Genomic DNA, 23,793 nt, shown 5'->3' with positions numbered 1-23,793 from the left:
CTGTTGCCTAAACTGGAGATAAGAGGCAGCATTTACAACTTTGCATGCTTTTATCTTTTAAGACCAATCTAAATTTGCCCCTAAACAGGTGTTAGATTTTACACAGTGAAACTGAAACAAGAATTGCTGGAGAAACTCAATTAAAAATCACACAACACCAGGTTATGGTCCAACAGGTTTAATTGGAAGCACACTAGCTTTCGGAGCGACGCTCCTTCATCAGGTGATAGTGGAGGGCTTGATCGTAAAACAGAATTTATAGCAAAAATTTACAGGGTGATGTATCTGAAATTATACATTAAAAAATTGATTGCCTGTTAAGCCTTTCATCTGTTAGAATACAGTGATAGTTTCACTTCTTTTATGTGTAAATCACAACCTTTTTTTTAAAGTTGCATTCTCGGGTTAGCTGTTTTTCAATGTATAATTTTTCAATGTATAATTTCAGTTACATCACACTGTAAATTTTTGCTATAAATTCTGTGTTAGGATTGAGCCCTCCACAATCACCTGATGAAGGAGCGTCGCTCCGAAAGTTAGTGCTTCCAATTAAACTTGTTGGACTATAACCTGGTGTTGTGTGATTTTTAACTCTGTACACCCCAGTCCAACACCGGCATCTCCAAATCATGGAGAAACTCAGCAGATCTGGAGAGGGACCCGAAACGCTAACTCTGTTTTTTTCTCTCCACCAGACCTGCTGAGTTTCTCCAGCAATGTTTGCCATTATTGCAGATTTCCATCATGCACAATTCCCTGTCTCATTGTCAAGGTGGCAGAATGCCACTTGTGCCAGTATCAAAGATGGCGACCCAGCCCATACTGTTATCGTGGACGAACTGCGCACGCGATGCCGGCCGGAGAATGATTGACGTCTCAATGAACCAATAGGTAAAGGGATCGGTGGAGCAATGTGACCACTGAGCGCGAGGGAGCGGGATCACGCTCTAAGCGGGTAAGATGGCGGCGCCGTTGAACCAGCAGCAACAGCAGCAGCAGCAACAACAACAACAACTGGCGGCTGCCCAGCAGCAGCAGCAGCAACAACAGCAGCAGCTTGTCCAAGCCCAGCAATTGGCCGCAGCCCAGGCCCAGGCCAGTCAGCCAGCACTCACCCAGCAGCAACAGCAGGCCCAGCAACAGGACGACCCAGTCGCTAAATTCAAACTCCTGATTCCACAGCTGAAGGACTCTCTGCAGGTATCCACCTGGGAGGGCCAGTTTATCCATGGTCACCTGGAGTCAGGGGTCAGGGGATCCATGGTCACCTGGAGTCAGGGGTCAGGGGATCCATGGTCACCTGGAGTCAGGGGTCAGGGGATCCATGGTCACCTGGAGTCAAGGGTCAGGGGATCCATGGTCACCTGGAGTCAAGGGTCAGGGGATCCATGGTCACCTGGAGTCAGGGGTCAGGGGATCCATGGTCACCTGGAGTCAAGGGTCAGGGGGATCCGTGGTCACCTGGAGTCTAGGGTCAGGGGGATCCGTGGTCACCTGGAGTCTAGGGTCAGGGGGATCCATGGTCACCTGGAGTCTAGGGTCATGGGGATCCGTGGTCACCTGGAGTCTAGGGTCAGGGGGATCCGTGGTCACCTGGAGTCTAGGGTCAGGGGGATCCGTGGTCACCTGGAGTCTAGGGTCAGGGGGATCCGTGGTCACCTGGAGTCTAGGGTCAGGGGGATCCGTGGTCACCTGGAGTCTAGGGTCAGGGGGATCCGTGGTCACCTGGAGTCTAGGGTCAGGGGGATCCGTGGTCACCTGGAGTCTAGGGTCAGGGGATCCGTGGTCACCTGGAGTCAAGGGTCAGTTGATCCATGTCACCTGGGGTCAGCAGATCCATCATCATTTGAGGTCAAGGGTCAGCTAGATGGCAACTTGTTGATGGTTGGTCACCTTTCAGGAGTCAGGGTGTTAGATACTTGGTGCAACAGTTTCCAACTTCTGACCTGCTGTTGAAGCTGCAGTATTTATAGAGCTGGTTCTTCACTGGCTCGTGCTAGATGAAGCTGATGGGTGGTAATTGGTGGGTTTGAATTTGGCACCCTTTTTGTGAACATTATACCTGGGCAATTTTCCACATGGTCAGGTAATGCTGGTGCTGTAGTTGTACAGGAACAGCTTGGTGGCTTTAAACTAAAACTAAATAGTTGGGGAGGAGGGTTCAATTGCATGAAAAGTTATGGAAAAAGTTAAAGGGGCTTGAAGCCTCCACAGAGATTATTAAAGTTTCCAGAACAAGTAATAGCTCAGAGAGTATGGTAAGGGTATAGAATCTAACTTAAAGCACAATAGATAAGTGGACAACTACGAGAAGGGTGACATTAATCATAGAGGACTTCAATATGTGGACGGGGAACATAGAACAATACAGCGCAGAACAGGCCCTTCGGCCCTCGATGTTGTGCCAACCTGTGAACTATTCTCAGCTCGTCCCCCTACACTATCCCATCATCATCCATGTGCTTATCCAAGGATTGTTTAAATCTCCCTAATGTGGCTGAGTTAACTACATTGGCAGGTAGGGCATTCCACGCCCATACCACTCTCTGAGTAAAGAACCTGCCTCTGACATCTGTCTTAAATCTATCACCTCTCAATTTGTAGTTATGTCCCCTCGTACAAGCTGTCGTCATCATCCTAGGGAAAAGACTCTCACTGTCCACCTTATCTAATCCTCTAATCATCTTGTATGTCTCTATCAAATCCCCTCTTAGCTGCCTTCTTTCCAATGAGAACAGACCCAAGTCTCTCAGCCTTTCCTCATAAGACCTTCCCTCCAGACCAGGCAACATCCTGGTAAATCTCCTCTGCATCTTTTCCAATGCTTCCACATCCTTCCTGAAATAAGGCGACCAGAACTATACACAATATTCCAAGTGCGGCCGCACTAGCGTTTTGTATAGTCGCAGCATGATATTGTGGCTTTGGAACTCAATCCCTCTACCAATGAAACCTAACACACCGTATGCCTTCTTAACAGCACTATCCACCCGGGTAGCAACTTTCAGGGATCGATGTACATGCACTCCAAGATCTCTGCACATCCACACTACCAAGAATTTTTCCATTGACCCAGTACTCTGCCTTCCTGTTATTCTTCCCAAAGTGCATCAGTCACATTTAGCTGAATTGAACTCCATTTGCCACCTCTCAGCCCAATTTTGCAGTTTATCCAAGTCCCCCTGCAACCTGTAACATTCTTCCAAACTGTCCACTATTCCACCGACTTTAGTGTCATCTGCAAATTTACTAATCCATCCACCTATGCCTGCGTCTAAGTCAGTTATAAAAATGACAAAACAGCAGTGGTCCCAAAACAGATCCTCGTGGAAAATCAGGTCGGTAGCGGATCTCAAGAAAAGGAATTTATAGAATGTTGATGAAATGGTTTTTTTGGAGCAACTTGCGGTCGAGCCCAATAGGGAACAGGCAATACTGGATCTGGTGATGTATAATGAAGCAGGCTTGATGATGGAACATAAAGTGAAGGAACCCCTGGGGACAGCGACCATATTATGATAGAATTCATGCTGCAGTTTGAAAGGGAGAGATTGGACTCCGATGTAACGGTATTACAATTGAGTAAAGGTAATTAGACAAATATGAGAGAGGAGCTGGACAGTGTTGACCGGAAGGGGAGCCCAGCAGGGAAGACAGCAATGGTAGGAGTTTCTGCGGTAATTCGGGATGCACGGTGGTAATACATTCCAAAGAAGAAAACATACTAAGGGGAGGAACAGGCAATCATGCCTGATAAAGGAAGTCAGGGACAACATAAAATCAAAAGAAAAAGCACACAATGTGGTGACGATTAGTGGGACACCAGGGGATTGGATAACTTTTAAAAACCAGCAGAGGACAACTAAAAAGTAATTGGGGGGGGGGGGGGGAGCGAGAAGATGAAATATGATGGTAAGTTAGCTAGTAATAGAAAAGAAGCTTGCAAGAGTTAATTTGAGATACAGTCTGTTCTGATATAAAATGATAGTTCCGTTCCCGTGCGATTCTGTGTTATAAGAAAATCGTATAATAGCAGCGCCATTTAAATCAATGGGACCACAATTGCATTCTAGCCAATTCAAGTAAGGAAGGTTCGCATTCTACAAATAATGGTCTAAATTCTTCAATCACGTTATAGTCAATTCGCATTGAGGAAATGCACGTGATAACAGAACTGACTGTGTGTGAAAGTTAAGAGTGGACAGTGAACTGCTGGAAAATGAGAGTGGAGAAGTAGCAACGGGACAAAGAATGGTGGAGGAACTGAATAGGTACTTTGCATCAGCTTTCACAGTGGAAGACTCCAGTAGCATACCAGAACTTCAAGTGAATCAGGGGCAGAGCTGTGTGTAGTGGCCATCACCTGAGGAGAGCACAGCTGGCGAAGCTGAAAGGCCTGAAGGTGGATAAGTCACCAGGATCAGATGGACGCTGCCCCAGAATTCGGCAGGAAATAGCTTTGACGAGATTGTAGAGGCGTTGGTGATGATCTCTCAGGAATCACTGGAGTCAGGGAGGGTCCCAGAGGACTGAAAAATGGTGAATGTAACATCCTTGTTTAAGTGAGAAGAGAGACAAAAGCAAACTGCAGATGCTGGAATCCAAAGTAGACAAGCAGGAGGCTGGAAGAACCCAGCAAACCAGGCAGCATCAGTAGGTGGAGAAGTCAATGTTTTCAGGTATAAACCTTCTTCAGCAATAGAGGGGGGGGCATGGGGGGGAAGGGGGAGCTGCAGATCTGGCAGGGGTGGGGTTTGAGTGGGGAGAGGGGTGGAATAGTGAGGTCGTGATAAATAGATGGAAGGGAGGCAGAGGACAGGAAACTACAGGCTAATTAGCCTGACCCTGGTTGTTGGTAAGATTTTAGAGTCCATTATCAAGGATGAAGTTATGGAGTACTTGGAAATGCATGGTAAAATAGGGCTGAATCAGCACGGCTTTGTCACAGGGAAGTCTCGCCTGACAAGTTTGTTGGAAATCTTTGAGGAGGTAGTGAGCAAGCTAGACAAAGGCGAGCCAGTGAACATGACTTGTTTGGATTTCTAGAATGCTTTTAAAATGCCTCCATGCAGGAGGCTGCTAAGTAAGTGTCCATGGTGTTAGAGGCAAGATACTGGCATGGATAGAGGATTGGCTGACTGGCAGAAGGCAGAGAGTGGGGATTAGGGGGTCTTTTTCAGGATTGCATAGAACATTACAGTGCAGTACAGGCCCTTCACTCCTTGATGTTGCACCGACCTGTGGAATCAATCTGAGGCCCATCTAACCTACATTTTTCTATTCTTGTCCATATGTTTATCCAATGATCACTTAAATGCCCTTAAAGTTGGCGAGTCACTACTGTTGCAGGCAGTGTGTTCCACGCCCCTACTGTTCTGAGTAAAGAACCTACCTCTAACATTTGTCCTATATCTATCACCCCTCAATTTAAAGTTATGTTACTTCATGTTAGCCATCACCATCCGAGGAGAAAGGCTCTTCCTGTCCACCCTATCTAACCCTCTGATTATCTTACATGTCTCAGTTAAGTCACCTCTCAACCTCCTTCTCTCTAACAAAAACAGCCTTAAGTCCCTTAGACTTTCCTCATAAGACCTTCCCTCCATACCTGGCAACATCCTAGTAAATCTCTTCTGCACCCTTTCCAAAACATCCACATCCTTCTATAATGCGGTGACCAGAACTGTACGCAATACTCCAAGTGCGACCGCAGCAGAGTTTTGTACAGCTGCAGCATGACCTTGTGGCTCCAAAACTCAATCCCTCTATCAGTAAAAGCCAACACACTGTATGCCTTCTTAACAACCCTATCAACCTGGGTGGCAGCTTTCAGGGATCTGTGTACCTGGACACCAAGGTCTCTCTGCCAATCTACACAGCCAAGAATCTTACCATTAGCCCAGTACTCTTTATTTCTGTTGCTCCTTCCAAAGTGAATCACCTCACACTTTTCTGCGTTAAACTCCATTTGCCAACTCTCAGCCCAGCTCTGCAGCTTATCTATGTCCCTCTGTAACCTACAACATCCTTCTGCACAATCTGCAACTCTACCAACCTTAGTGTCATCCGCAAATTTTACTAACCCATCCTTCTATGCCCTCATCCAGGTCATTTATAAAAATGACAGACAGCAGTGGCCCCAAAACAGATCTTGCGGTGCATCACTAGTAACTGAACTCCCGGATGAATATTTCCCATCAACCACCACCCTCTGTCTTCTTTCAGCTAGCCAGTTTCTAATCCAAACCGTTAAATCACCCTCAATCCCATTCCTCCGTATTTTGTGCAGTAGCCTACCATGGGGAACCTTCTCAAACACCTTACTGAAATCCATATGCACCACATCATTCACTTTACCCTCATCCACCTGTTTGGTCACCTTCTCAAAGAACTCAATAAGGTTTGTGAGGCACAACCTACCCTTCTTACAGCCTGTGACAAATGGACCCAGGGGTCAGTGTTGGCGTCATAACTGTTCACGTTATTACATTAATCATCTGGATGAAGGAACTGAGGACATTGTTGCTAAGTTTGCAGATGACACAAAGATAGGTGGAGAAACAGGTAGTGTTGAGGAAGTGGGGAGACTGCAGAAGGACTTGGACAGGCTGGGAGAGTGGGTAAAGAAATGGAAGTGGAATGCAGTGTGGGATAGTGTGAGGTTATGCACTTTGGTAGGTTGATTAGCAGCATAGACTATTTCTACATGGTGATAGGCTCCAGAAATCTGAGTTAGGAGCCCTTATTCAGGATTCTGTTAAGATTAACATGCAGGTTCATTTGGCAGTTAGGAAGGCAAATGCAATGCTGGCATTCATTTGAATAGCTGAAAATGTGTTGCTGGAAAAGCGCAGCAGGTCAGGCAGCATCCAAGGAACAGGAGAATTGACATTTCGGGCATAAGCCCTTCTTCAGGAATGAGGAAAGTGTGTCCAGCAGGCTAAGATAAAAGGTAGGGAGGAGGGACTTGGGGGAGGGGCTTTGGAAATGCGATAGGTGGAGGGAGGTCAAGGTGAGGGTGATAGGCCGGAGTGGGGTGGGGGCGGAGAGGTAAGGAAGATGATTGCAGGTTAGGAAGGCGGTGCTGAGTTCGAGGGATTTGACTGAGACAAGGTGGGGGGAAGGGGAAATGAGGAAACTGGAGAAATCTGAGTTAATCTCTTGTGGTTGGAGGGTTCCCAGGCAGAAGATGAGGCGCTCTTCCTCCAACCGTCGTGTTGCCATGGTCTGGCGATGGAGGAGTCCAAGGACCTGCATATCCTTGGTGGAGTGGGAGGGGGAGTTAAAGTGTTGGGCGACGTGGTGGTTGGGTTGGTTTGTCCGGGTGTCCCAGAGGTGTTCTCTGAAACGTTCCGCAAGTAGGCGGCCTGTCTCCCCAATATAGAGAAGGCCACATCGGGTGCAGCAATTCATTTGAATAGGTCTAGAATACAAGAGCAGGGATGTACTTCTGAGGCTGTATAAGGCTCTGGTCAGACCGCATTTGGAATATTGAAAGCAGGTTTGGGCCCTGTATCCAAGGAAGGGAGTGTTGGTGTTGGAGGGGGTCCAGAGAGTGTTTACAGGAATGATCCCAGGGATGAAGGGCTTGTTCTGTGAGGAGCGATTGAGGATTCTGGGCCTGTCCTTGATGGAATTTGAAAGGATGAGGGGGGATCTGATTGAAACTTATAGAATACTGAAAGGCCTGAATAGAGTGGATGTGGAAATGATGTTTCCACTGGTAGGAGGGACTAGGACCTGATGACATAGCCTCAGAGTGAAGGGAAGACTTTCTTCAGTCAGAGGGTGGTTAATCTGTGAAACTCATTGTCACAGAAGGCTGTGGGGCCATGTAATGGAGTCTATTTAAGACAGAGAGAAAGAGAGGTTCTCGATTAATAAAGGAAAAAGGTTACAGGGAGGAGGCATGAGAATGGGTTTGAGAAACATATGAACTAAGATTGAATGACAGAGCACTCTTGATGGGCTGAATGGCCTAATTTTGCTCCTATATGTTATAATTTATGACTAGTTCTAGAGCACAAGTCTTCAGTTCTAGTACTTGGATGTTGCAAGGTCCCAGAGCCTTTGTAATATCAAGTGCTTTCAGCTCTTTTTTTCATATCACGTGGAGTGAATTGAATTTGCTGAGAACTGGCAGCTGTGATGCTAGGGACCTCTCGGGGAGGCGAAGGTGGGTCCTCCACTCAGTATGTCAGGCTACCGATTAACACAAATGTTTTAGTCTATCATTCGTACTGGAGTGCTGGGCCTCCCCACCGTTGTGGATGGGAGTATCTGTGGAGCCGCCTCCTGCAGTGAGCCATTTAATCGTCCATCGCCATTCACAACTGGATGTGGCAGGACAGCAGAGCTTAGATCTGATCTGTTGGTTATGGGATTGTTTAGCTTTGTCTATTATGTGCTATTTAACACATAAATAGTCCTCTGTAGTAGCTTCATCAGATTGATATCTCATGCCTGGTGCTGCTCCTGTTAAGCCTTTCTATACTCTTCATTGAACCAGGGTTGATCCCCTGGCTTAACAGTAATTAGAGAGTGATGAGCCACTTGGGTGCAGATTGCGTTTGAATGCCGTTGTGCTGTTGATGGCCCACAGTGCCTCCTGGATGCCCACTTTTGAATTGCTGCATCTGTTTGAAGTCTATCGCATTTAACACAGTCGTAGTGCCGTACAACATGATAGAAATCAGTTTCAATGTGTAGGTGGGGTTTTGTCTTCACAAGGACGGCGCAGTGGTCGTTTTTACTGAAACTGGATTGATGAACATGCGACACACAGGATGGTGCGGACAAGTTCCAGAAAGGAAGGGGGGGGGGGGTTTCCTCTTGTCAATTCCCTTCCCACCTGCTGAAAACTCAGTCTAGCATCTGTGTTCTTTAGGACATGACTAGTTCAATCAGTGCTGCTGCTGCCGAGTCAGTATTGCCGATGAGTACCAAAGCTTCCAACCAGCATCCATTCTGTGCATCCTCCAAGTGGTATTCAGCATGGAGGAGTATTGATTGACCTGCTGAAGGGACGAAGATTCCCTTTCCCCTGTTTGACCTCATGGTTGAGAAATAGTGCATTCTGGAGTCAATGGTGAGCATCCCCAAGGGGTCTTGCTCCCAAATGTATGTCTCTGTGCCACCAACTCTGTAGTGGTCTGTTCTGCTAGTGAGATAGGGCATACCTTTAGAACACGATCTGATGTTGCTTAACTAGTCTGCAGAATCACTCTCCCTGTTTCAGTACAAGCCCTGAGATCTTATTGAGGAGAATGTTGGCTCGTCTGTATGGTTTTAATGCTAGTTTGCTTTTCTGTCTATCTTGGTTTTGTGCAGTTGTTGGGAATTAGTGAACCTGATGGCGCTTCATGACGGTTTAGTTGTTTTACAATTCTCATTAGAAAGGTTTAGGAAGTGGAGGTGTAGGGGGCAGGCAGAATATCACTGACACTAACTTTTCCTGATTTGTTGAATGAACGAAATTGAAATTTCCCAGCTACTCGGGTTGGATTGATCTTTATCTATTTCAGAGCTGTGTCTCTCTCCATCGGAGTTACTAGTCTAGATTAGAGTGGTGCTGGAAAAGCACAGCAGGTCAGGCAGCATCCGAGGAACAGGAAAATCGACATTTCGGGCAGGAGCCCTTCATTAGGAATGGCTCTTGCCGGAAATGTCGATTTTTCTTGCTCCTCGGATGCTGCCTGACCAGCTGTGCTTTTCCAGCACCACTCTAATCTAGTCTCTGATCTCGAGCATCTGCAGTCCTCACTTTTGCCATCGGAGTTACTAATCCACTTTCCTGTTGTCCCCTATATACTTTGTCGAGTTCTCTGATGACTTCATGTTGAAAGTAAGTTCCCAATAAAAACAAATCCTCGCCTTAAAAGTCTGCATCTGACCAAGCTCAGGGTGTTAGGGATGGTGGTAGTGGCCATTAAAGATGATGATGTTGTTGTTTCAGTGAGTTCTGTGGACAGCATTGTCACTGCAAATTGTAGCTGTAAGTTCTCTGCATCTCTATAAATTTCACTGCAGCGCAAAGTGTAGTTTAGACCCTTAACCTGAGTTGGAAGTGATTGTAACCCGTGTTAGAGGCAGGACCACCTTTTTTGGATGTTTCAGCCTGAGGGGCAATAGATATTTTACGATTCATTCCCCATTAACTGCGGTTTGTCAAGATATGTGAAAGGCTATATGTTTGTTTGTGTGTGTCTGTGAATGAGAAAGAGACTTGGTGAGTGAGAGAGAGATCCGCGTTGCGAGTGTTTGTATGGGACAGAGAGATTTTGTGCATGTAGCATGATTGGATCGATCCATCTCACAGTGAACTTTGTGTCTACTTTCCAGAATCTCATGAGGATTGCAGCCCTGAACTTGTCTCAAAACACAACCATTGACAATGGACAGTGAGTATCCTTTTCTGTATGCATATAAAGACAGGGGTGTTCTCCACTTATTAAGGTGAAGCATCTTAACTGCATGAGCTCTGTTCTGAGTTGCCTTTGAGCTTGTTAAGATGGATGTGTGGTCCAGAAGCTGCCTTTTTGAGGTTGCATTGACTGACATGAGATGGCTGGGTGCGTTGCTGTCAATGTATGAGCACTACAACAATAGTTCCAGCAGGTGGCGCACTGGGGATGAGTTTGTACTGACTGCAACAGCCATCATCTAAATGGAAGGCAAAGGGCTGAATGGCTGCCTCCTGTTCTGATATTCTGACCCATCGGGGTCAGAAGGAGAGCGGGCTGCCGTGTTGTTACTGTCAAGTCCTCAGTGCTGGTGATAGGGCCAAGTCTTTACACCCTGTGACAGCAGAGCCAATTAGTTCAATCCTCAATCTCAATGTCCTTTAGAGATACACAAATAGACAATACCTGCTAAAGCATTCAGCTCCTCAATCTTGATCACTATTCAATAAGATCCTATTATATCTGGTTTGAACCTCAACACCACCTTCCTGTCTACCTACCTGTATTCTGAAACCTCTCTGGTCAGTCAAAAACCTGCTGGTCACTTTATTCAGTGGCCAGCTCACTGGGATGAGAATTCCACAGACTTAACAACCCTCGAGAGACAGAAAAAAAATTCCCTCATCTCTGTTTTAAGCAAAAGATCCTTTGTTTTTAATCTGTGTCCCTTCGTTCTAGTCTCTTCTCTGCAAGGGGAAATGTCCTCAGAGCATTCAGTTTATCAAGCCCCCTCAGGATCTTAAATGTTGCAATAAGATCACCTCTTGCTCTCCTGAACTTCTGTGCACCATCAGCCCAACATTCAAAATCCCTCCTCATTCATCCTAGAATCAGCCGAGTGAACCTTTTTTCTGAATTGCTTCTGATACAGTTACATCACTTTGTCAGTTAGAAACCAAAATTGTAAACAATACTCCAGGTGTGAGCTCACCAATACCCTGTACCTATTTTTGTATTCCATTCCCTTTGTGATAAGCAACACCATTTCAATTGCGTTCTTAATAACCTTCTGTACCTGCAGTCTAACTTTTTGTGATCCATGAACCAAGACACCAGCTTCCCCTGTACTGCTGAGTTCAGCAATCTCTCTCTCATAGAGTCATAGTGTCATAGAGACAGCACGGAAACAGACCCTTCGGTCCAACCCATCCATGCTGACCAGATATCCCAACCCAATCTATTCCCACTTACCAGCACTTGTCCCATATCCCTCCAAACCCTTCCTATTCATATACCCATCCAAATGCCTCTTAAATGTTGCAATTGTACCCAGCCTCCACCACCTCCTCTGGCAGCTCATTCCATAGATGTACCACCCTCTGTGTGAAAAAGTTGCCCCTTAGGCCTCTTTTATATCTTTCCCCTCTCACCCTAAACCTGTGATATACTCCTTTTCTATTCTTCTTGTCAAAGTAGGCGAGTTCACATTTCCTACTTTTTAACTCCACATGCCACATTTTTGCCCACTCGCTTAATCTGTTAACTATATCCCTTTGCAGCCTTCCTGTATCCTCTTGAAAACTTAAACCTTCTGCTAATATTTTGCAATGTCAGCAAATGTAACAATTTCATACTTGATCCCTTCATCGAAGTTATTCCTCTAGATTGTAAATAGTTGAGACCCAGCATTGATCCCTGTGGCATTCAGTTACAGCTTGCCTATCTAAAAGTGAAATGTTTATCTTGATTTTCTGCCCCTCCCGTCAGCTAACGGATCCTCTATCCACACTAACACATTACACTTCCTACTGCATGAACTCTTACTTTGTGAACAAAAACAGAAGTTGCTGGAAAAGCTCAGCAGGTCTGACAGAAACTGTGAAAAGAAACCAAAGGCTCCATTGACCCTTCTTCAGGACCTCTGGGTCCTCACTGTTCTCAGTGTTCTGAGGAAGGGTCACCTGACCCAAAACATTAACTCTGATTTCTCGGCACAGATGCTGTAAGACCCGCTGAGCTTTTCCAGCAACTTCTGTTTTTGTTTCTGATTTACAGCATCTGCAGTTCTTTCAGTTTTTATTTTGTGAAGTTACCTTTAATGTGGCCTCTTATGAAACTGCCGGATCAGTTAATTTTAATGTTAATTTTAAAACTGGGATAAATGTTTGTTAGTCAAGAGTGTGGTGCTGGAAAAGCACAGCAGGTCAGGCAGCATCCGAGGAGCAGGAGAATCAACGTTTCAGGCATACACACTTCATCAGGAACATCCTCAGCAAAGATATTCTGGAATATGTGCCAAAGACTAACTAAACAGTTAGGCCACAGCTCAACCATCATCTCATTGAATGGTGGAACAGATTTGAGGGGCTGAATGGCCTACTCCTATTCCTGTGTTCCATGGATAAGGTAGGGGCTTCTGTGAAACCAGTAATCTGGAAAATGTCAGTGAGGACAGAAAGGGGTTAATTGCAAGATGAAGGTAGGTGGAAAGGTTAAATTATGGAATATCATCCCAACGCCCAGCACTATGCTCTGTGTAACCTCTACGAGGTGTTAGTAACTCATCCAGAGAAAATCAGAAACAGTGGACAATTCAGAGTTTGTCATCTCCTGGTGCTTAATTCCAGTTTGCTTCTGCGGCACTGACTTTCCACCCAGTAACACCAGGCTTTGTGGATTTAATCAAGGGCTGATCTGATTGAAACTGTAATCCCTCCTTGCTCTCTGCAGCAACACCCCACCTCATCATAACCATAAATCCCTTAGCACTTAAAACTCTATCTAGCCATGCAAGTCTGTTAAAAGCTGAGTAAATCTCCCTATGTGCATTGTCCTGTCAGGCCCTTTCAGGCAAGTGTGTGATGCTGTGAGGCACCATGCTTGGAAAATTGTCCCCCTTTAGATTATAGAATCATAGTCGTAGAGATGTACAGCTGGGGAACAGACCCTTCTTAGAACTGAGGGTCTGTGAGGAACCCTGGCATTTTGTAGATTCTGAATGGAGAAATACTGCCACCAGCTGGCTACAGGGGGAATGTACAGAGGCTGGAGTTCCTTGTTAACACGTTCCACTGGCGCAGAATAGAGAGACAGTTAGTTGGAATCAATTCAATTAATTAACTGTCATTATTTTTTACCCTTTAGGAAGAGCAGTGACACAGCCCTGCAACGGTTTGATAAGAGTTTGGAAGAGTTTTATGCTCTTTGTGACCAAGTAGAGTTGTGCCTGGTGAGTATGACTGGATTTAAGTGTGGTTTTGTCCGGGTGGTCTTTATTCTGCCTAATCTGCCTCATTATTTAGGGCTCATTTTTACCACCTCAGTGTACCTTTCATACCTTAAGCTGCTTTCCTGCCTGAGTTTGTGATGTCAGTCCAACTATTGGTTACTCAAGCTGGGAATTCCAGTTATAAGAAGCGATAGCGTTATCTTTGCAGAGTGAGTGCTGTAGATTCAGGTACAATGTCAGTCTGACACAGGGGGATTAGATTAAATTCTCTGCAGTATGGAAACAGGCCCTTCGGCCCAACAAGCCCACACTGCCCCTCCGAAAAGTAACCCACCCAGGCACATTCCCCTACCCTATATTTACTCCTGACTGATGCACCTAACGCTATGGGCAATTTAGCATGGCCAATTCACCTGACCTGCACATCTTTAGATTGTGGGAGGAAACCGGAGCACCGGGAGGGAGCCCACTCAGCCACTGGGAGAATGTGCAAACTCCACTCAGACAGTCGCCCGAGGTTAGAATCGAACCTGGGTCCCTGGTGCTGTGAGGCAGCAGTGCTAACCACTGAGCCACCGTGTTGCCCAATGGGATGTGGGATGTAGGTGTCACTGGCTGGTGAGCCGCTTCCTTGAGTCGCTGCAGTCCATTTGGTGTAGGGAGATCCACAGTACTGTTAGAGAGGGAATTCCAGGATTATGACCCTGTTATGGTGACGTGACAAGTATTTACTCTCTTACCAAGTCACTTTAGATCCAATGTTAGTTCCATGGCAGGAAGCGAGGAGTATTGTATGACTGGTGATTTAGTTACTGAAAGGTCCTTTTATCAGTGAATTAAATGTCTGTGCCATGATTAAGCTATTTGGAGATTGTATGAAAATTAATTGGCTGCTTGAGAATTGGGAAGAAATTTGTAGACTGCAGGAAGATATTAATGGACTGGTCTTGCAGTGTGAAAAGAGATTTATTGACAAGAAGACGTTGAGTGCTGTTCTGGAGTACTGAGTCCAGCTCTGGTCACCCTGTGTTTAGAAGGATATGATTAAGCTGGAGAGGGTTCCAAAGAGATTTACCAGGATGTTGCCGGGAATGGAGAGTTTGAGTTATAAGAAGAGGGTGGACTTTATTCCCTGGAGCGTAGGAAGTTGAGGGGTGACCTGATAGAGGTTTATAAAATCATGAGGGGTATAGATAAGGTGGATGACAGGTGTCTTTTCCCTAGGATGGAGGATTTCAAGATTAGAGGCATATTTTTAAGGTGAGAGGAGAAAGATTTGAAAAAAGATGTGAGGGACAATTTTTCTACACGGAGAGTGGTTCATGTGTGGAGCGAACTTCCAGAGGAAGTGATGGATGCGGGTACAATTACAATGTTTAAAAGACATTTGGATAAGGACATGAATAAGAAATGTTTGGAGGGATATGGGTCAAGCGCAGGCAGGAGGGACTAGTTTAGTTTGGGATTATGTTCGGCATGGACTGGTTGGACCGAAGGGTCTGTTTCCGTGCTGTATGACTCCGTGAAGAGAATTGTGAGAATTCCCAGCAACTTGGAGTAGTGCCATAGGACGTTGAGCCACCAGCTGAAATGGAAGCAACACAGTGTCTTCAAAAAGAGGAAACCTGCTCCCTCCACCAACACCGCACACTCTCAGGTATTGGATGACATTGTTGACAGTGCGGACCAATTCAGCCAATTGACCTCGCCTCCCTCCACCCCACCCTCCACTCCCTCCACCTTCCCTAGCCACCGCAAGAGGTGTAAAATCTGCGCCCACACCTCTACCCTCCCCTCCATCCAGGGCCCCAAAGGATCCTTTCACATCCAGCAGAGATTTTCCTGCACATCCAAACACCTCATTTATAGTATCCGTTGCTCTCAATGTGGGCTCCTCTACAATGGGGAGACAGGATGCCAACTCGCGGAGCATTTCAGAGAACATCTCCAGGACACTGGTGCCTCCTGGTGCCCACCACCTCCTCCCACTTCGCTAAGGCATGCAAGTGCTGGGCTGCCTCCACTGCCAAATCCTTGCCACCCGACGCCTGGAGGAAGAACACCTTATCTTCTGCCTTGGGACGCTCCAACCATACGATATCTACATTGACTTCACCAGTTTACCCATCTCCCCCTCCCCCCACTTCATCCCAGATTCAACCCTCCAACTTTGCACTGCCCTTTTGAACTGTCCTACCTGTCCATCTTCTTTCCCACCTATCCGCTCCACCCTGCGCTCTGACCTATCACCATCACCCCACCTGCATCTACCTATTGCCTTCCAAGCTACCTTCCCCAACCCCGTTTCCATCCTCCTCCCATTTATATCTAAGACACTCGGCGCCATTCCTGATGAAGGGCTTATGCCCGAAACATCGCCTTTCCTGCTCCTCAGATGCTGCCTGACCTGTGCTTTTCCAGCACTTCGCATTTCATCTCTGACTGTGTGCAGGTCCCTCAATACTGACTCCCCGACAGTGTGGCATTCCCTCAGTACCGACTCCCTGACAGTGTGGCATTCCCTCAGTACTGAATCCCTGACAGTGTGGCCTTCCCGCAGTACTGACTCCCTGACAGTGTGGCATTCCCTCAGTACTAACTCCCTGACAGTGTAGCCTTCCCTCAGTACTGACTCCATGACAGTGTGGCATTCCCGCATTACTGACTCCCTGACAGTATGGCATTCCCGCAGTACTGACTCCCTGATAGTGTGGCATTCCCTCAGTACTGACTCCCTGACTGTATGGCATTCCCTCAGTACTGACTCCCTGACAGTGTGGCCTTCCCTCAGTACTGACTCAGTGATAGTGTGACATTCCGTGAGTTGTGACCCTCAGGCAGTGCAGCACTCCTGCTGTTCTGACCTTCTGGCTGTGCTTCCTCGGTGCTGATTCTCTGTGAATGGTCGTTCCTGTGTTTTATATTGAAGTTGCTGGAGTGTAATGTCTACCCTGGACCTTGTGGTTCAGAGGAGGTGAATAGTTTGCACTGAGCTAAAGCTCACACCTGGTCATTGTGGTCTAGAATCAGCCAGACATCCCACTGGCCTTTTCCAGTGTCCAGTAGTGTGCTCTGTGGCCAGGGGCTGGCAAAAGCTGCTTTGCCCTTCACATGGATTAGCTCAAGAAGTGGATTGTCTGACCTGGATCTCTCTTCCTTTTGCTGGTGACTTTTCTTCTTATTTTACAGAGACTGGCCTTCGAATGCCTTTCCCAGAGCATTGACAGTTCCAAACACTCTCCTAACTTGGTTCCCACAGCAACCAAGCCGGACACGGTGCAGACAGAGAGCCAGTCGTACACTCAGTACCTCAGCATGATCAAATCGCAGATCTCCTGTGCCAAGGACATTCACAACGCCCTGCTGGAGTGCTCGAAGCGGATAGCCAGCAAGGGCCAAATCTGAACGGCTCTGCGTTCCTGTTCAGGTGTTTATCCTGAGATGTGTGATTCCAGGATCGGAGCTCGAACTGCCACAAGGTCTCGTGTCTCCTGGTGCTTTCAGACAAGGTCATTATGGGGGCGGGGAGTGGGGAGCGGGAGCGGGGAGTGGGGAAGTGGGGGGGGGAGGAGTAGGGGGGGCAGGGAGTGGGGGGGGGGCGTGTAACGTCTGGACAATTCAGTGTGCACATTCCCTCAGTTCCTCCACCCTTTTAATTTGTGACCGACACACTCTATTCCTGTTTGTTGAAGTATGGCTGGGGGTGGTACGGTGTAAATGTGGAGCTAAGAGAGTGTTTACAATAAGCAGCCATTCTGTCACCTGCATTCCGTCTAGTCTATGATTGTGCAGCATTCATTGCCTTTGTACATATTCAGCTTGTCCCCCTAACTATGTTTAGCAGCATGTTCTGAAACAGAAATGCACAATTCCTGAAGAATTATAACAAAGACTTGCACTTTGAGCTCCGTGTGTCGGACTGCGGGGGCAGGGAAAGAGGATTGGAGCTGACACTGAAATTCAGTTCAACTGTAATTTAATCCATTCCTGAAAGATGGCAGGATGGCACAGGCCATTCAACCCCTCTGCTCTGTTCCATCATTCAATTTGAAACTAATTGGTACCTTGACTCCTTTAATCTACAACCTTCCTTTATCTTGACAAAAAAATTCCAAACTCAAGCTGGACTGTTTTAGTTGATCCCCAGCATCCAAAGTCCTGCGGAGGATTGAGTTCCGGATATCCATGTCCTGAAAAGTTTCCTAACTTTGCCCCAGAGGAGCATCCCTCTAATTTATAACATTTAAACCCTTGTTGTGGTACCCTCTAACCAGAGGAATTAACTGACCCTCCAAAATGATTTTATGATTGCAAAGCCCTTGGTTAAATCATCCACTCAATCTTTTAAAACTGAAGGGAACAAGGGTATAGATTATGCAGTACTGAGTCTTGTCGAACCCCCGCACTGTCAGGTGCCTTGCCTGGATTGTAGGAGCTGATCCATGTGGCTCAGTTGGTCACATAAACCCATTTGCAGTCACCTCATGTTTTCCCTGACTTTCCTTGGTGTAACCATCGATACATGATTCCCCCCCCCCCCCCCCCCCCCACCCAGCTGTGAAATTATTCAGCAGAAGTGAGGAATCCAGCAGTGGCTGCTTCAGAGTTAACCCCTGATCTGCCATTGAGGTGCACTCAGACCTGGCTGATTCCATCCCAGGTCTTGTGGGAGGGATACAGTCCCCTCTGGAATAAGAGCCAGTTGAACTTGGTCTCAGTGCAGTCAGCAAGGAGAGATTCTGGGCTTATTTCTCTTGAAATAAAATGTACAATTAATGTGAGCATTTCTACCGAGTGCCATGTTTACATCTCTCGCTTTGTTGGTATCTTCTGCAGTTTACTCGTGACTAACATCTCATGAAATAAAGGATTGTTTGAAAGAAGCGTATAGCTCACGATAATGGCTGCTGAAGAGTGATTTAAATGGTTCAGTTGAATGTCTCTGTCTCTCTCCGTCTGTCTTTTCCCTTCTTCCAGGTCACTTCTCTTTTGAAACCACTCAGCTTCTCTTTCTGACCCCAGCATGAGCTGATGCTGTAAATGAGTCTGTCAGCAAGTCATCATCACCCTCTTCTTCAAAGCTCTTGAGCCTTGAATCCTTTACAAATCATTCATAGAAGATTGAATCCCTACAGTTCAGAAGCAGGCCATTCAGCTTATTGAGACCACAACAACTCTCCTAAGCACCCAGACCACCCCCCCCTACCCTATCCCTGTAACTGTATTCCTCATGACTAACCCACCCAGCCTGCACATCCCGGGACACGAGGGGTAATTTCCCATGGCCAATCCACCCTAACCTGTACATTTTTGGACTATAGGAGGAACTGGAGCAACGTGAAGGAAGCCCATGCAAACACTGGGAGAATGTGCAAGCTCCGCACAGACAGTGGCCTGAGGGTGGAATTGAACCCGGGTCCCTGGCACTGTGAGGCAACAGTGCTAACCACCGTGTCACCCCATACTGCATCTCCAATCTCCCTTCCCTCACTGAAATGCTTCAATCTGTTGTCACTGTCCAAATCCATGCGCATCTTAGCACAACTCCATGTTTAAAGCTTAATGCTCTGATGAAGGAACAGTCTTCTCAGGTATGCTTTTCCTGACTTGGCACTATGTCACTGTCCTTTCTCTGTGACTGGGTGGAACATCCAAATGTTAGGTATTGTGGGTGTAGGCAAGGCCTGACCAAGTGTGGTGATGTTTGTTGCTATTATGGAATATTGTCTGGGAACTTGAAGCTGTTCAGTCGATACGTTGAAATGATATATCCTCTATCAGTAGATAGGCCAGAAACAAAGTTAAGAAGTGAGCAAATTACCCAAATAACCCCAATGCAGTATCACTTACCCAGGCTAGCAGAGAGTATTGCATCACACTTCTTGATTAGTATGTCATGGATAAGGTTCGGGGAGTCAAAAGGTGAGTTATTCAGCACCGAGTGCCCTGCCTCTGACCTACGCTCAGCGTTACAGTATTACGTGGCTGTCATAGCTATGTTTGTGGTTGATGGAATCTCCAGGGTGTTAAAGATGGGATTTTTGATGATAGTTATTCCTTTTGTCTGTTGGAGATATTCATGGCCAACAAGTACTGATGGTTACTTCAGTGAAAGGGCTTTTGCCCGAAACGTCGATTTTCCTGCTCCTCGGATGCTGCCTGAACTGCTGTGCTTTTCCAGCATCTCTCTAATCTAGACTCTGGTTTCCAGCATCTGCAGTCATTGTTTTTACATGGTTACTTCAGTTTATCAGCCCAAGGTTATGTGATGTCCAAGTTGTACTGTGGCCATGTGAATGGTGTTGAACATTGTGCGATCAGTAAAGGACATGTCTACTTCTCACCTTACAGTCGGGTACGGTCAGTGTTGAAGCAGCTGGAGATGGTTGGGCCCAGAACACAGCGTTGAGGAACTCCTGCAGAGATGACGTAGGGGGGTTGGCCTCTAACAAACTCAACTGTCTTTGGAGCTGGAGTTTCAACCCCCAATAGAGAATTTAACTCCAAATCTAACATTATAGAATCCCCACAGTGCAGAAAGAGACCAGTCAGTCCATTGGCTCTGCACTGACTCTCCAAAGAGAACCCCCTATTGACTTCAATTTCGCTAAAGTTCTTCGATGCCAGACTTAGCCAAATGTAACCGTGATGTTAGGGGCAGCTCCTTGCACCTCACCTCTGCAGTTCAGCTCTTTTGTCTAACTTCAGGCCAAGATTGTAATGAGACTATGAGCTGAGTAACCAAGTGATGCCAAAATGAAGCATGAGTGAGCAGGTTATCAGAAAGTATATGCCACTTGAAAGTACTGTCAACAGCCCTTCCAACACCTTGCTGGGTCAGGGCGGTAATTGGCCAGGTTGGATTTGTCCTGTCTTTGGTGTACAGGACACCTCTGGGCAATTTTTTACAAGGCTGAGTAGATGCCACTGTTGCAGCTGCACTGGAACAGCTTGGCCAGGGGTGTGGCAGGTTCTGGAACACAAAGCTTCAGGACTATAGCTGGAATGTTGACAGGGTCCATAGCCTTGGCAGTATCCAGTGCCTTTGACTATTCCTTGATGTCACATGGAGTGAATTGAGTTGGCTGAAGACTGGGGACCTCAGAAAAAGGTCATCTACTTGGCACATTATGCAGAAGGTAGATGTAAGGACGTCAGCCTTATTGCACTGAAGAACTGGGCTCCCCCAGCACTGAGGATCGGGGTACTTTGACAGCTGCCTTTTTTGACAAGATGTTTAATTTGGATGGAAGGTAGCTCACTGAGCTGGAAGGTTTGCTCTCAGACGTTTCACCACCGTACTAGGTAACACCATCAGTGAACCTCCGATGAAGCACTGGTGGTAGGGCCCACTTCTTGTTTATGTGCATAAATAATAATACATAAATAAAAAGCGGGCCCATACCACCAGTGCGTCACCGGAGGCTCACTGATGATGTTACCTAGTACGGTGGTGAAACGTCTGAAAACAAACCTTCCAGCTCAGCGAGCAAACTTAGATCCAGAACCTCAACCTGAGCTACAAATCTGCTCAAAACTCGCTAAGATGTTTAATTATCCAGCAGCATTCACAACTGAAAGTGACAAGGCTACTGAACTTTGGTTTGATTCTTAGGTTGTGGAATCCCTCTGCTGTCTCACAATGTAATACCTGATACATGTAGTCCCGTGTTATACCTTCAGCTCTTTTCTACAGCGCTGCTGCTGGGAGGTATGAGTTGTATTCCAGGAGCATTATATCTGAGTGTAACTAGGGACTCTTAGGCCCATTGTAATGGATCAGCTGAGAGAGCAGGACTGAACTAATTGACCCCACTGTGTACAGTGCTGTCTTTGAGACATTGCACAATTCACTGACTCAGATTACAGCAGTACAGTACAGCCTGTTCCTCAGCTGTGGAACAGACCAAGCCCGGGGCGAAATACAAAAAGAAACGTGCAATAAAAAACATCCAGTTGCCGATACCATCTGGAACCCGTACTCCCAGGAATGCCCTTTTGTTCCAGTCTTTTGCACGATTTCTGACAAAGGGGAAATTCCCAAACTGCCCAGCCCTTGAAATGGAAAATCACTGACCTCAGGCTTGGTTTCATTTTTATTCGTTGCCAAGCATCGTGCTGCAAACTGTGTCAGACTGTCTCTCACTAAAGCAGAGACTGTGTTAGTGCCAGTGCTGTCTCTGACAGGGGCGGGGGGGGGAGCGGGCTGGGTGGTGGGGGGCAGGGGGGAGCGGGTTGGGTGGTGGGAGGCAGGGATACAGGCTGTGTCAGTGCCAGTGCTGTCTCTGACAGGGGCGGGGGGGGGAGCGGGCTGGGTGGTGGGAGGCAGGGGGGAGCGGGTTGGGTGGTGGGAGGCAGGGAGGAGCGGGTTGGGTGGTGGGAGGCAGGGGGGAGCGGGTTGGGCAGTGGGAGGCAGGGGGGAGCCGGTTGGGCAGTGGGAGGCAGGGGGGAGCGGGTTGGGCAGTGGGAGGAAGGGGGGAGCCGGTTGGGCAGTGGGAGGAAGGGGGGAGCCGGTTGGGCAGTGGGAGGAAGGGGGGAGCCGGTTGGGCAGTGGGAGGCGGGAGAGTGGGCTGGGTGGTGGGAGGCTGGGCAGCGGGCTGGGTGGTGGGAGGTGGGGGAGTGGGCTGGGTGGTGGGAGGCAGGGGGAGCAGGTTGGGCAATGGGAGGCAGGGAGGCGGGGGAGTGGGCTGGGTGGTGGGAGGCAGGGAGGCGGGGGAGCGGGCTGGGTGGTGGGAGGCAGGGAGGCGGAGGAGTGGGCTAGGTGGAGGGAGGCGGGGAAAAGGCTGGGTGGTTGGAGGCAGGGGAGCGGGCTGGGTGGTGGGAGGTGTGGGAGCGGGCTGGGTGGTGGGAGGCAGTGGGGAGCGGGTTGGGCAGTGGGAGGTGGAGGAGCGGGCTGGGTGGTGGGAGGCAGGGGAAAAGGCTGGGTGGTGGGAGGCAGGGAGGCAGGGGAGCAGGCTGGGTGGTGGGAGGCAGGGGAGCAGGCTGGGTGGTGGGAGGCGGGGGAGCGGGCTGGGTGGTGGGAGGTGGGGGAGCGGTTGGGCAGTGGGAGGCAGGGAGGGGGGGAGCAGGCTGGGTGGTGGGAGGCGGGGGAGCGGGCTGGGTGGTGGGAGGTGGGGGAGTGGGTTGGGTGGTGGGAGGTAGGGGGGTACGGGTTGGGCAGTGGGAGGCAGGGAGGTGGGAGAGCGGGCTGGGTGGTGGGAGGCGGGGGAGCAGGCTGGGTGGTGGGAGGTGGGGGAGCGGGCTGGGTGGTGGGAGGTGGGGGGAGCAGGTTGAGTGGTGGGAGGCAGGGAGGCGGGGGAGCAGGCTGGGTGGTGGGAGGTGGGAGAGCGGGCTGGGTGGTGGGAGGTGGGGGGAGCAGGTTGAGTGGTGGGAGGCAGGGAGGCGGGGGAGTGGGCTAGGTGGTGGGAGGCGGGGGAGCGGGCTGGATGGTGGGAGGCAGGGGAGCAGGCTGGGTGGTGGGAGGTGGGGGAGCGGGCTGGGTGGTGGGAGGCAGGGGAGCGGGCTGAGTGGTGGGAGGCAGGGGAGCGGGCTGAGTGGTGGGAGGCAGGGGAGCGGGCTGAGTGGTGGGAGGCGGGGGAGCGGGCTGGGTGGTGGGAGGTGGGGGAGCGGTTGGGCAGTGGGAGGCAGGGAGGCGGGGGAGCGGGCTGGATGGTGGGAGGCAGGGAGGCATGGGAGCGGGCTGAGTGGTGGGAGGCAGGGGAGCGGGCTGAGTGGTGGGAGGCAGGGGAGCGGGCTGGGTGGTGGGAGGCAGGGGAGCGGGCTGAGTGGTGGGAGGCAGGGGAGCGGGCTGAGTGGTGGGAGGCAGGGGAGCAGGCTGAGTGGTGGGAGGCAGGGGAGCGGGCTGAGTGGTGGGAGGCGGGGGAAGCGGGCTGGGTGGTGGGAGGCGGGGGAAGCGGGCTGGGTGGTGGGAGGCGGGGGAAGCGGGCTGGGTGGTGGGAGGCAAGGAGGTGGGGGGAGCGGGCTGAGCTGTGGGGGAAGGGGGGAGCGGGCTGGACTGAGTGGGCAGGGGGGAGGGGGCAAATTCTGGTTGGTGCAATGAGCCACCTGCACCCTGAGAAATGAGATGCTCAGCCCCAAAACCTCACAGGAGATCGGGGTGGCTCGGGTGTGCGGTGAGTTTCCAGTCAAACTGACCCCTGTCTGTCCAGAGGTTGACATTGG

General features: G+C 48.8%; 1 protein-coding gene across 2 annotated transcripts in view; it reads left to right on the top strand.

Moving 5' to 3' along the window:
• Positions 1 to 948: 948 nt before the first annotated feature.
• med29 (mediator complex subunit 29) overlaps positions 949 to 23,793 on the top strand; it is a 46,634-nt gene continuing 23,789 nt past the window's right edge. For both annotated transcript variants that reach the window (XM_043680997.2, XM_087983869.1), the window contains exons 1-4: positions 949 to 1,200; positions 10,342 to 10,400; positions 13,548 to 13,632; positions 16,822 to 17,141. In XM_043680997.2, coding sequence (XP_043536932.1) covers positions 961 to 1,200; positions 10,342 to 10,400; positions 13,548 to 13,632; positions 16,822 to 17,037 — 600 coding nt within the window. In that variant the 5' untranslated portion in view covers positions 949 to 960 and the 3' untranslated portion in view covers positions 17,038 to 17,141. The remainder of the gene's footprint in view (positions 1,201 to 10,341; positions 10,401 to 13,547; positions 13,633 to 16,821; positions 17,142 to 23,793) is intronic.

The sequence above is a fragment of the Chiloscyllium plagiosum genome, unplaced genomic scaffold (assembly GCF_037043375.1).
Source record: "Chiloscyllium plagiosum isolate Xiang-an unplaced genomic scaffold, Cpla_swu_hap1 HiC_scaffold_47, whole genome shotgun sequence".
In the NCBI taxonomy this organism is placed as follows: Eukaryota; Metazoa; Chordata; class Chondrichthyes; order Orectolobiformes; family Hemiscylliidae; genus Chiloscyllium; species Chiloscyllium plagiosum.
Note: the sequence above shows the minus strand (reverse complement) of the source record. Positions and strands in the feature narration are given on the sequence as shown.